At 47.4% G+C, this 14407-nt stretch overlaps 1 protein-coding gene across 1 annotated transcript; it reads left to right on the top strand.

The window, feature by feature from the left end:
* Positions 1-1180: 1180 nt before the first annotated feature.
* LOC135830637 (cAMP-regulated phosphoprotein 21-like) lies at positions 1181-13030 on the top strand (the record flags this gene model as incomplete). Its single annotated transcript, XM_065342870.1, has 7 exons — positions 1181-1438; positions 2322-2526; positions 3602-3698; positions 4451-5285; positions 9985-10182; positions 11721-11897; positions 12919-13030. Coding segments are annotated over exons 1-7 (1882 nt in total), but the record flags the coding sequence as incomplete, so codon positions are not given.
* Positions 13031-14407: the final 1377 nt, after the last annotated feature.

A 14407-nucleotide genomic window follows, 5' to 3' on the forward strand; every position in this document is an offset into this window, starting at 1 on the left:
CGATAAAAAAGAACTCTAGACGTTCCGCATACTCTCTCGAAATCTCCAGTATCAAATACTTCTAACTTTGCCTGTTTGGCCATCCTTTTACTTCGTCGCCAAATTGTTATGTACCAACCATTGGTCAACCATCATCAAGTCATTATTGTTATTGGAAAAGCCTTGGAAGAAGACCAGACTAAAATAGGAACAAGAAGCTCTTGTGCGCATGCGCAATACATATATAGTGAAGTAGTGCAGAGTAGTAACATTAGTACTACAGAGAGAGACACCACAACTTCTCCCATCGGGGATTTAAGTGCACGGACTCCCAACCAGAAACTAACTGCTTCCTCTGCATCCAAAGACTTCACATTCTCATCAAGCCGAAATTCCCTGAACTCAAGTCGCACCTTCCCAATGTCGAAGGGCACTGCGATCTTGGCCTTCAGCGAATCAAAGTCAGATGGATCAATCATCTTCAGGAGAAGCAGGGGTGAGGATTTCAAGTCGAACGCCTTCAGCATTTTCTTGATAAAAGCCATATAGAAGAGGACCACGTGATCATAGAACTTAGAATAAACATCTTCCACTTCATTGTCCTCCAAGTGAAGCAGAACAGCAGTAGCATCATCTCCGATGAATACTTCATCATCATCCAGCTGTTTGCTTTCAGCTGAAAACTCCACCTTTGTCAAGTCGGCAGAATTTGCTGCTATTTCAGCAGGCTTCACGAAGAAGCTCAGAACTCTTTTCAGGAGTCGGCAAAGCTCATCATGAAGACGATGAATAGAAGCTGTTGTTGAGGACTGAAACTTCATGTTCACTGCGTCCAACAGCTCCATAATAGATCTCAGGAAGCTGAGGATGAGGCGGGTCATCGGCGATTCTAGCTGTTTGGCAATGGTCTTTACTTTGCAGGGCTTCTGTACATCAGGGTGGCTTGTGAAGTAGGACACGAGCACATCCCACATCTCCAGAGTTCTCTTCACGGACCGGCCCATTGACAGCCAGCGGGTCTCACTATGAGACAGGACGCGCTTAAACTCCACACTGCAAAAGTGGGCATATTCTTTCAAGGAAACAATCGCTTCACACTGTATTGGAAGTGATAGTAAATGTTTACCAACAGCTCATCCACCTTGAATGGAAGGGTTTTCACAGCAGCCTTCACACATAAGTTAAGAACGTGACAGCTGAAATGAATGTCGATGACCTTCGCCTGCTCTCCACGCAGCTTGGCAATTACGCCATTTCTGGCGCCCTTCATTACATTGCATGTGTCCGAGGCAAACGATACCATGCGATCAAAGCTCAAGCCATGGGTTACCAAGCAATTCTTCAAAGCTGTGAAGATGCCAATAGCAGTGAAGTCTGTCACACCGACCGTTTCAAGATGACGGGTCACGACTTTTCCTTCCTCACGGTCAAACCAACGGAGCAAACAGTCAGCTCCAAGGTACGGCGACGCTTGTTTAATGTTTTACTTTTGTCCAACATGGCCATTTCCATCATGCCGTTGCTTTTGGAAATTTTCCTATTTGTGGGTCTATCTAGTATTGTACAGACGTGTATCGACACTCCTAGATCCTGGTGCTAGTATAGCACGGAAAGCGTTTTGGGAAGGGAAAGTTCTCAAATCGAATTTAAGCTGGTCATTGATTTGAATTATTTGCCCTCTCTAGACTCAGTTATATTTGTGCAAGGGGGTAATAACAAGTATGTTGCAGAAAATTTTAAGAGAGTAAGACCAATCCCAACTGTCTTGGTTAGTATGGACGCGTAGCTAGGGTGAGAACTAGGGGTGTCTCGACTGCCTTTGCAGTACATGTACAGTGGTGCTTGATGAAATACGATTGCGTCAGTCAAGTTAGCGCCCCGCACCAGTTTGCATCCCAGTGCTCTCAGATCTAAAGTTGTGTTCACAAAATGGCGCGTGTACGCATGAAACCACGCGTTTGTGCGTATTTTGCTGGCTTTTGGGGCGCCATGTGTACGGAAACGCGCCGAAAAGGAAATTCCAAGAATTGTCACCGCGTATCTGGCGCGTATCAGCGTACATGCCGGTCAAAAAATTAGTGCTCGAAGGCGTCGCACGTCCTAAACTCGAGTCAAATTGCTGCTTTTTGTGGAAGCCTGAGCGCGCATTTGGGCACGCATGAACCGCAAGCGTACCGCGTTCACGCGCCAGTTGGGAACACAGCTTAAGGCTGCACAGCGCCTGCAGCGTAATTAATTCACGTGATCGGATTTCATTGAGCAGCTCTGTGCACCTGACTCTTATCGTTGGGTGGCAAGGTCAGCTAATGGGTGCTGCTTTACCCCCTGTTTTGTTTGTGCAGCCCGCCATGAGTATGTCGAAGGTGAGAGTACTGCGGAGTGAGGACTCAACTGGTCAGGTCAGCCCCTCCGGCCGCACGAGCATCAGTTATGAGCCAAGACCTTCCCCGGAGGCTGTCAGTGCACAGCCAGCAGCAGCAACGTCCTCCCCTCGCTCATCGCTGGATGATAGTGCAAAGATTAAGCAGTCGTCGCCAACTGGCAATGGTAATAATTATGTGTGTACATCCTTTATTGTTCTCGAATAGTGCTCGATTCGTCAGGATTGCAAGCTGTTGAATCATGCAGTGCCTGCACTACTTGTATACGACTGTATTTTGTGGTAGTTTGTCCCCGCCATGACAAACAAGAGTAAAAGAAAGGTGCTTTGCAGCATAATATTATATTCATGAACGTGATGGGTAATGGCTAAGACCAACGTGTATGTGATCTTCAACGTGTACGGTACTGTCGGCCGCCGAAGAGCGAACAGCCTAGAATTTCACCAAGCACAGCATACTAATGTATACACGGTAACTCAACTGTGCATAGACTTTAGCACACGAAAATATGAACGGGCTAGGCTATGAGGCTGGCCTACCAGTTCTTCGGCGCCCGACAGTGCTGTAGTGTAGAGGAGACAGCGCCTTATTGGAACATTGCCGGAATGTAGAAACGCTCTCGAGCTCGAGTTCACTGTCTGTGTTGTATTTGGACTAGAATGCTTTTTAGCTGTGAGATTACTATTATGATTTACTCCGAGTCAAATGGTAATTGCCTGCCACTGATCAGAAGAACCAGGTCTGGCAGGTGGATTTTACAGGTTTCACCCTGCAATTTGGATGACATTTTTTTTACGAAATTAATCTTGTTACAGTCAATTTCGAGCGGACACTTTATCTTGACGCCATCAACCATCCAAATGCTGGAATACCAGTACAAACAGAGGATGCAAAGGAATGCTGATCTTAGTGAGAAGGTGGCGACCGCTCTATTTCCACCTCTCAGTTTCACTGACTTGTGCCTTGGAGTGAATGTGACATGTCAGCTTCCATCCACGAAGCGCAGTGAACGATCCACGATGACAAGTCTCTGGGTCCACTTTTGTTTTGCAATCACACTGCCTCTTTATCTGCTTGTGTTGATGATGGTGTTGTCGGGTGTTATGGCTTCTGCTGCTGTTGTTGTCGTCGTTGTGTTGCTTGTGTGTGTGTGTGTGTGTGTGTGTGTGTGTGTGTGTGTGTGTGTGTGTGTGTGTGTGTGTGTGTGTGTGTGTGTGTTTCCCCTGTCTCCTGGCATGCAGCGTCGGTGTCGGTTTTCCCGCCACTTCCGATGACAGATGCCGACAACACATCATTGTATCTGCGCCAGTTTCTCATTGTTTCGCTCAACCAGGCAAAGTATGTATCTAACACTTGTCCACTGATGTGGACACTTTGATTATTATCGAGATCATTTCGGTGCTTCTGCGATCATTGCGTTGATGATGGCAGAACTACGGCAATAAAAAGATTATTACGCGTCAGGTAGTAGCAGTTCTTGCTATGTTTTGTTGATGCGTACTTCGACCCCGTATAAGCCCGTGCCCACGTACACGAGTGAGCCCCGTCGAATATCACTGTTGAATGAAGTATGCGTACGGGTTGGTCTGTGGCATTTTACGATATTGGTATTGGGATTGTGCTCCTGATGCGCTTGTGTCCGCACTAGTGCTGCTGCCGCTGCTAATGTACTCCTGTTTTGCTGTGGCTCCTGGTGGTAATTTGTGCTGCTGTTGCTCATGGTGGTGATCGTTGTGTTGCTTCCGCTCCCGGTGTGGTTTTTGAATTCTTTATTCTAACGATGCCACCATCGCCAATAAGAGATGGTGCTAGTGCTATTGCTGCCAGCATAAAGCACTGTCATTCTAGCATTGGCCGACTAATTGTTGGTTTTACTTTGAGAATGACAGTCGTCATGTCATGGCTATAGAATTCTTCAGTTCTTTCGGGTGAGCAGCTTGACAACCTACCCATGAGAGACTTGCTCAATTAGAACTGTGACAACTGTTACAGTCGTTGTGACTGGGTTGGATGCTGAGACTTCCATCTCTCATGGCTTGCCGTCTGATTCTGGTTGGTGTGTGTGTGGGTTTTTTTACCTTTGTTTACAGGGATCGTTGGTTTCTGTTGCAAACAGAACAATCCATCCTTGGGCACCTGACATCGAAGCAACACATGGCACCGCTCAAGATCTCCACGGCCACGTCATACCATCGCATGCTGGTGCACCGCGTTGCTGCCTTCTTCCGCATGGATTACCTCACCAACCATTTAGAGTCGGGCGTCATCCTCCAAAAGACCGCCAAAACAAGGCTGCCAGGCGAACGCTTCAAGGAGCTTATTCAGATGAAGAGTGGCAGTGGTGAGGGTGACGACAGCACGGCCAGTGCGGCGCCAACTGTCGGCATTTCGCCTCGTGTTATTCTCAAGCGGCAGGACGCGCCCAATGCATCCATTGGTGCCGGCAGCGGCTCTTCCTCGCCTACTGCTAACCAGTCGAACCAGAACGGTGATAAGCGCAGGCTGAAAACAATCAAAGAGCGCGAGGCCGAGTACGAGGAGCATCGCAAGCGTATCTTCAGCCAGCACCCTGCGATATCCACTGCCGGGGAGTCGTCAACTGGCAGCACGGCCGTGACCACTTCATCAGGGTGTCGCGCTACGTCGTCCGCTAATTTCGCAGCACGCGCTCCGAACACAGTGGTGCCCGCCTCGGCGTCAACATCGGCGCCTCGCAACAATTCCGATCAAGTTGTGGATGCTCTGGTTGACATGGATTATGACCGCTCTCTGCCGCTTACCTCCTCCGACACGTCGCTGGCTGGTGTCCTCGGCGTCGTTGCTAGTGGATCGGCCAACTGCGGAAAACCACCTGGAATGCGTTCGCAAGGGCTCGGTGAAGCTCTGCCCGTAGCTTCATCAGTCGCCATCTCTGGTCTCCCTGGGGTAAGCTTTCCTCTATGTTGTAAAGTCTCACTCCATCCAGATGTATACTTGTGCTGCATCGATCTCTATAAGCACTAAGTTTTCAAGCAGCCAACTAGGACCTCGGCCGTAGTTGGATTCTTTGCTTTTGCAATGCGGTAGCTCCTAGACGTTATTGTTGAACCTCAAAGACTGTCTTCATTCCATTCATCTTTTGTTGAGGTGTTTTACTCAGCGCCGAAATTCCATGGCTCTGCGATGACCAGAAGCGCCATACCAAGCATTTGAGTTTTCGACGTGTTGCTTCCCACTGCGACTTGAGTTTTACGTTTTTTGAAAAATCAACTTCTTGTCGCAGGTAAACAGCGGCTCACCTCTCGCCAATAAAGAACCGTATACCAATGAAAACTAATGGAAGCACACACAAGGCTTATTGGTGCTCTGCTGTGGCCGTCATGGAGCCATAGCAATTACCTAATTTCAGACCCAGAGTGAATTTGACGGGCACTCTAAAACCTGTCCGGTTTGAAGCCACCTCTGTAAACACCAAAAATTGAGGGCAACTTGGAGGCAACGGGCCAACACAAAGGAGGGGCTCAGATCGATCGACTCTGGCCTCAGAGCAAACTTCAACATGCCAGCTTCCTTTCACAAACATGTTTCGAGTGAACAATCCATACTGATGATCGGATTGGGTCTACACAATTTTGCTGTCAACCCGTTCCGGTATCGAACCGTCGCCTCTACTGCGCATGAACATGCACATGACATGCACATGACATGTACAGCGCATGATACAGCGCATGATACAGCGCATGATACAGCGCATGGCATGTATACATGTACAGCGCACTGCATGCAGGCTGCATGCACTCTGCGGTCCGATTTTGGGTAGATCGATCGATGGCACGTGGATGGGCGTCTTCTGCACCATTTTTCCATCTTTTCAAAGACACCGTATTTTTTCGCTTTTCCGGGATAATTCGATTGAAATCCGTACTGCGGACAAAACATCGTTTTTCCGTAAAAATACGGACAAATACGGGCAGTTGGTAACACTGCTAGCATGATGTCAAGACCCGGCGGAACTGGTCCGGTTGGTCAGGAGGTCATGTGTACCCGCGATAATTATACAAAAAGTACGAAAGACCATGCCAATCAAAAATTCTTCTGGAGGGCCTGGATGTACTGAAAAACCGTAAAGTCGAACGAGTCACAAAGTCGAATGTTTTAAAGGGGAAGTCCGGTTTTTAATATCACAGTCCGTAGAGTTCGGAGCGCTGAGTCGAATGGTCTTTATCCGAGGAGGCCGCGGCCTATGGCTTGTCAGATACGCCCAATCGAACATGTGCGAATTTGAGCGCGCATCACCCAGATCCAGGTGATGATGTCACAGCGTGCAGCTAGGTAGCCACACCATCTATTTGTGTACAAAATGGCCATATTCGGAGCGTGTTCAATTGGGGAACCGTTTGTCGCAGCTTCTTCGGACCAAGACCATTCGATTCAGTGTTACAAACACTACGTACCCTGTGATTTTCAGTTCAGCAAACCTCGAGGTTTCCCCCTATTTTAGCCGTTTCCGAGTTGGACTTTTTCCGTCCGCACTGGCCTCTAGCTCTGCACTGCGTGCAGACTACAGTAGCTGTACTACTACAGCCTGCAGACTGCAGTGTACCAGTAGTCAACAAATTCATCACACACGGAACTACTCCTGCATGCACTGCCGTGCTGGGGTAGCTACAACAAGACTCGAGTAAAGAACTCAAAACTAAACTTACTTAGGCGAAGAACTAGTCAAGACACGGGACTTGTCATGTACTCCACTCGTAGCAGTTGTGTGTAAAGTCATGTACATGTAATCAGGGAACGTGCGTTTCTCCTTGCCGATGCCGGTGGTTGTGCTTTGAGAAAGAAAATTTCAGTTTTTCAAATTCCGCATGGAACAGTCCCGCCTTATTATTTTACCTGTGCTACAACGATGAGTGCACAACCGTGACAAGTCACACAAAAATGGACAAAACAGCGAATAGCTCCCGGACCTAAAACTTTCAGATCCCGTGGTGCTGCGAGCCTTGAATCGAAGAGTCGTGCCCGTGCCTGCACTGTTCTCTACAGTAGTCTGAAATATGCACCAAAACATCAACATGTGACAGGCTACTGGAGTCCAAGCGAATCGGTATGGAACAACATTTAGAGCACTCGCATCACTCTTCTCCATTTTGGCGACTCCGCTCTCCAGCGATCTGATAATTGTATCAGCCTCGTCTGCAATAGCTGCTGCTTCTTCACCAGTCGGAAACGCAGCAGCGCTCACTCTTGACCCGCCCGCTCGACCATTTCTTCAGCTGAATACCGAGGTTCTCAGCCCAAACCGAACTCATGAAGGTCAGCCATGGCTGCATCTTCACTCTCACATGGAGTTCCGTCTTCGGGGTCACTTGCACCACCTAATATCAGTCGCCAAATCATTTGAAATAGCATTGGCACTATTGCTTTCACGCACTCCCTTTGACCTAGCTGCACGCTATGACATTGCGGAGGGTTTGGCGCGGCCGCATGACATCATGGCGCAGCCCCCGAAACTCAGTTTTTCAAATGGAAATATCTCGAGAACGCTTTGTCGGAGACACGTGGGACCAACACCATTCGACTCAGCGCCCGAAACTCTACGGACTGTGAAATTTAAATTTTTCACCGGACTTCCCTTTTAACCACCAATTTTTTTCGTTATTTGAAGAAACGTTATCTCGAACCCGGTTTGATGTCTGTGTAAAGATGCGCATGCGTCGATACATGTTCTGGGTGGCCAGGTAGCCATCATTATCCTTTCTGCACGCTATCATGCCAAAATTACAAAAACGTTTTAAAAGACAGCATGTCTGAGAATACCAAAGTATGTGGGCAAGTGGATCTCTCCAATTTCGCTCAAAATTTGCAGGTATGTTCCCTTTGGGGTGTAGATCGATTGTGCAAAGCCCTTGAAAAATTTTCTGAAGGGAACCTTGAAACTTGCATACCCCTCAAAAATGGCCGAAATAGCACACTATTTATGGGTCTACAAACGAGTCACGCCACAGCGTATACGAATAAGCTACGAACAAAACTTCATCAAGCCAACATTGCCTCACCTTAGGGACCATCGCAAAAGTTCGCAGAAGCCCCTGAAACGAAGAGCATACGTTTGGGGGGGGGGGGAGGGAGTCGGTGTCGAAAATCGCAAACCGGGCTTCAATTCAAAAAAGTATTGACGACATGTAGGAGCTGATATAGATTAGCATGCTCAAAGGATACAACTGCATAGCTCTAGCTGTTCTCGTTCTTAGATCACCCACTGCAAGGTGATATCATCGTTGCATTTATAAAGTGCTGTACATTGTTACACACTGATACAACAATGCTTGTGTAGTATATTATAATAATTATTATGTGTGAGCATCCAAGTGAAATAATGAAGCCCATATTGTGACTGTTGTTTCGTTTGAGGGGGGAGGGAGGGGGTCAGGCCCGAAACTAACGGTCTTCGTTTCGGGGGCTTCTGCGAACTTTTGCGATGGTCCCTTAGAAGAGTTCCTGGAGCAGTACCGCTTAGCCACGCCAGGATCCCAGGAGACGAGGGCCATCACCTCCTGACGCCACAAATGATCGTCTTGAAAATAGCTAATTTACAAGCGCTGGTAAAACAGCCTGCTGATAGCTTGGAGTTGTTGCTACCACTAGACCCTTCGATTGTTGAATTGGCACAAGAAACGATGGAGTTATGAAGGTTTTAGCAATCGTTCATATACATGATCGTTTGCGGGATATTCGATTGAAATCCGTACTGCGGACAAAACTTCGCCATAAAATAAGGACAAACCGTGACGGGCGGTTGGCAACACTGAGATTGGCACCCCGGTAGCTAAAGCAAAAAACTGAAAACAATGATGCTGTAAGACTACAAATTTTCGGCCCATTCAAATTTCGCCCTCCCAGGGCTAAAACCCATTTCGGCTGCATCAAATTTTCGGCCTGTACTGCTGCCGCCTGTATACACTGTCACACTGAACTTGGAAAACGAAATTTCGGCTGCAACAAATTTTCAGCCAACATGACCAGGCCAAAAATAGCCGAAAATAAACAAGCGCCGATATTTGTTGACTTCAGTAATGCGTAGAGAGGAGACAACTATAGTTATAAGATATGATTAGAAGTTTTATTAGAACACTAAGAAAGAGCTCACACTAGCATTTTGTCTTTGAGGAAACAGTTTTAAAATGAATTATTAGGCCATTGTAAAACATGTTCAATTATCATATGCTGTTGTTTAGCGCTATCGAGCAGTGCTCAAGCTGACGTGCCTGCTGTGGAATGTCTCAGTACACCGTGTCAGTTTTTAGTTGTGGGACTCGATCGCATAACTTGTGCCCACATGTTTTCCATGTTACAATTATCAAACGGGTAACTATTTTCCCCTGCTCCCCCCCCCCCACCCTTCCTCCACCTCCATTAATCTTTTTCCTGACTAGGACCCTGAGTGGGTATGTACTGTTGAAGTGATCTACCGGATCACTGTTTCTCTGCACTTTCAAACCGTGACTGGGCTTTCTGTGATGACAGCATCTGTATGTAAGTTAGCCGCTGGCCGAAAGGGACTGACGTCATGATAAAAATTCGATTACGGGCGATGGTTCACAAAAACATGTGTATTTCTTTCCTTTGTCCAAATGCCACCCTGAAGAGCTCAGATGCTTGCAGACCTTCGTTTGCTAGTCTTGTCGAAAGGAACAAGCAAACTCCCCGATGTCCGAATGTCATCCGACGTCGACCTAACGGAAGTCAAACCATCCGATGTCAAACATCCGATGTCGACCAACCTGACGACACTCCACCTGACGTCACGATTGACCCTCTGCTGGATTTCCGGTATGTGTCGGAGGTGAGTTTGAGATAGGCGTAGCAATCCTGATCTTGTGTGCGGCCACCATGCTCTAGAGAGCATCATCATCCTCCACCCAGCAGTTCCTAGCACACACCCCCCCCCCCCCAACACCACCACCACACACACAAACACACACACACACACACACACACACACACACAGACACACACACAGACACACACACATACACACACACACACACACACACACACACACACACATACACACACACACACACACACACACACACACAGAAGGCAGAAGGCTTGCAGAACACACAGAAGGCTTGCCTGTAAATCTGATGAAGTAAAATAAAACAACAACAACAGCACACACACGCGCGCGCACACACCCGCAGGTATAATGCTTTCATTCGAGTTAGCATTTCTCTTTTCCGTAATTATGTCTAAAATTGAGCTTTTGTTCTTTCTTATATTAAGCACAGTAAAGCGAATTATGGCCCAATCCTCTGGTGCAAGGGTATTTGACAGGAAAAATATCAAATCATTGTTGTGATTATTTTATTTTTCGATTCAAACTGGCGAGCATGCCCAATTTGAAGAATGCGAATAATAGAGAGAGAGAGAGAGAGAGAGAGAGAGAGAGAGAGAGAGAGAGAGAGAGAGAGAGAGAGAGAGAGAGAGAGAGAGAGAGAGAGAGAGAGAGAGAGAGAGAGAGAGAGAGAGGGAGGGAGGGAGGGGAGGAAGGGAGGGAGGGAGGGAGGGAGGGAGGGAGGGAGGGAGGGGAGGGAAGGGAGGGAGGGAGGGAGGGAGGGAGGGAGGGAGGGAGGGAGGGAGGGAGGGAGGGAGGGAGGGAGGGAGGGAGGGAGGGAGGGAGATGATTATATAAGGAAGAATAGAAGAAGAGCAATAGGGCTACAGCAGGGAGAGAGCACGTTCTAGAAATCAAAATGAATACTAGTGGTCAAGCGTATGGGGTGTTGCTGCCAGTTCATACGGGGTTGGGCATTGGGCACCACGAGCGTTCCAATCAGTTGGGGCAGCGAAGCCAAACCGAGTTGTGCCAGAACGAGTCCTAGCTTGCGGGCAGTTGAAGACCATATTCAGTCTGAGGCGAGTTCTGCTCCCAGTTGGGCGGGAGACTAGTGCACTAAGTGGTGGGCCTGCCTTTTCATGCGTACACCTCCATACACTAAACGTCAGATCTTTCTGGTGGTGCATCTCGCTAATCCGAAACATGCCTTTGTGCACTAGAAGAGGGTGAGCGGAAGTACCTGGTGGTTTTCCAAAACTGTGCCTTAAAAGAATTTGGCCTCTATCTTTCAGCCTGTCTGCCAATACTGTTGCAACCATGCAGAGGGCCACGGATACTGCTGTTTTTGTGCGTTTGATATCGCCATGGCCGGACCAACGGGGGCGCAAAATCTTCTTTCTCTTCTTTAGTATCGCAACAAGGAGGAATAGCTCTTCTCTTTATCCGCCTTTAGGCTTTTGTCTCATTGTCCCTTGATTGTCTGTTTTTTAATTATCAGGACTTGTTGCTGTTCTGTGCACGATACTCTTCCCCTGTTTTAGAACAACACAAACGCCATTCCGATCGGGAGGATGGGCACCATACTAATTTTGGATGGTGCCATGGTTAAGTTCCCTCCTGGTGCGGTGAACGAGGAAACAACAATCTCTCCACCGCAGCACCTGGTGTTCGAAGAACGGCTGCGAATCGCGAAGGGCGCTCATGTCACACTGCACTGTGTAAAGTCATGTGACATGTGCAATCAAGCATATTGAACCAGGGCCGGAGGAGGAGTTTGTGAGTGGTCCGGCTGACCTTTGCGTGGTCCGGGATCTCCCGGGGGGAATATCGAAAAATCGCGTGAAATACAGCGGATTTGGGCATCTCGTGAGGCTCCAGATAATGCGGAAAATCTATCAGTCAGAGAACACAACCAAAACCTTTTTGGGTATCCATGGAAGATGAGGTCGTGCTGCAGAACAATCCTCGTCGCCGAATCCTCAGCTACATGTACATGTGAGTAAGGATGAATCCGAGACCTTTGGTCGGAGGAGTTACTTTTGCCCCGCCCCGCTTCCTTCCAATATCCCACCGCCCCGCATCTGATGGTTCTGTGGTATTCAGTAAAAAATAAATAAATCAATAATAATAAACAAAAAAACATGTACGGCAGTCAAGTAACACTGCTGTATGATTTTTTTGCCTAAAACTCAGAGTAAACAACTTTCTCGGAAATTAAGTACAGTGGTACTGCAAGAAAAATTGCAATTTTTATTCTCTTCACCACCATCATCAGGACTCATACAATTTGTTCACCAACCAGTTTTCGAGCATTCTCTCTTCAAGTGCATTCACTTGAAGGTAATGTGCTTGGAGAGAATGATTCATTGAGCCCTGATAATGGTGGCGAGAGTATGACATTTTGTATTTTGTTTTCTTGCAGAAACTCAGAGTCACAACTATCTCTCCCTCCTCTTCTTGTTGTCAAAAGTACATACACATTTCAAATGCTACAAGTGCAATTACAATCGGAACGAAGTAGGTTAGTGTAGTAGCGAGATGCATATCTTCACCAGCTGTTGTTGCTCTTTGTGCAAGGGCTTGCTGGCTGAAAAACAAAACACGCGAAAAGGTGTATGAATCCCGGTGTAGCCAGGGTTAGGCCAAGTATCTGACTTACTGGAAGCTTAACGGGTTCTACCCGATCATTTCAATCCAATGTCTGATTGTAATGTCTTGCTCTGCCTGCTTTGCATACAGCTGATGGGTCTGCAGCCTCATGGAATGCACTTTCGGGAACCTGTGGAAGTTGAGATTGACGTGCCAGGCCTGACATGGAGGAACCATTCGTACGTAAACTTTGCACTCTTCGGTCGTTTTTTTTCGATTTTACCTTGAACTTCAATATTTTTAAATACACATGCTATACTGAACTCCGAATTAGTGCTAGCGACTTGGCGGATGATTTGTTAGGAAAGGGTTTGCTCCCACATTGGAGCTAGCGCTTTTCCGCTGACTTGACTTGGCACTTGACTGACTCCAGACTGCCATCCTGAGCGCACGAGAACTCCATCGAACCTTCGACTTGGCAAACCTGCAAGAAATCTTCCTTAGCCTACTCAAGCTCAAATGATGAGGGTTGAGTTCCCGAAACACCAGAGAGGTTCTGCAAAACGAAAATTACAACGAAGTTTCGTGACGAGCCTTGTGAAAATGTGTACGAATTTTCGCGGAACTTTGTGTTCTGCACATTTCGTAGTTTGCATGCGGCAAGTGCACGTACGCCATGATCCGATCTCACGAAACTTCCTACGAAAGTTCATTTCGTGTTCCCTGCAAATTTCGCGTCCAAAGTTGCGAAAGTTCGTGCGAAGTTTCTCACTTCATGACGTAGAGCGAAGTGTGTACGCATTTTCGTTTTGCAGAACCTCTCTGCTGTATATTGAACAGGAGTGGGCTTTCTTGTAGGTTGCCGAGTCGAAGGGTCGATGGAGTTCTCCTGTGCTCTGGATGGCAGTCGTGAGTCAGTCAAGTTTCAAGTCAAGTCGGCGGAAAAGCGAGAGCTCCGGTGTGGGGAGCAAACACTTTCCTAGCATACTCAGTACTATATTCGCCAACAAAATCCGGCGAATGCTGCACCTGGCAGTTGACTACCATGTGCAGCATTGTTTATTGATTTTGTCGGCGACTATAGTATAACGTAAAGTGCGGATAAAAGCCGGCTTATAAGCATAATAAGCTGCTTTCTGCATCAGGCTCGTATGCAAACCATGCTTATTTGCACCACTGATATTTTTGCCAGGCTTGAATGCACATGCTTCTACGCGCGACACGCGTAGATCTACCACTGACTACCGGTATGGCGGCAGTTTTACTATGCACCGTACATAGCGCATGCACTCTTGACCTACCCGATCCGCGCTTGCATAGAAGCCAGGCTTCAACGCGCGACAGGCTTATATGCAGTTGACCCGTTTGATTTTCAGGCTTCTATCCGTGATGCAAACCCGGTTTTTATCCGCGACTTTACGGCATGTAGGCGCTGAGAATAGGTCCACACCAAGAAGAAAGTGATCCAGAGGCATCGAAAACCGATAGCCATCAAAAATTCGTGTACCCAATACCCGCTCTAACCGTCTTTTTACATGTTTTTTTGGATTTGCCATTAAATACTTCCTCCCCGTCATTAAAAATTGTCGCTTCCCAGAGCAATTTTTCAAATTTATTTTGTCCACTCGAAGGGCAAAGA

This window comes from Sycon ciliatum, unplaced genomic scaffold (genome assembly GCF_964019385.1).
Source record: "Sycon ciliatum unplaced genomic scaffold, ocSycCili1.1 SCAFFOLD_1445, whole genome shotgun sequence".
NCBI classification, from domain to species: domain Eukaryota; kingdom Metazoa; phylum Porifera; class Calcarea; order Leucosolenida; family Sycettidae; genus Sycon; species Sycon ciliatum.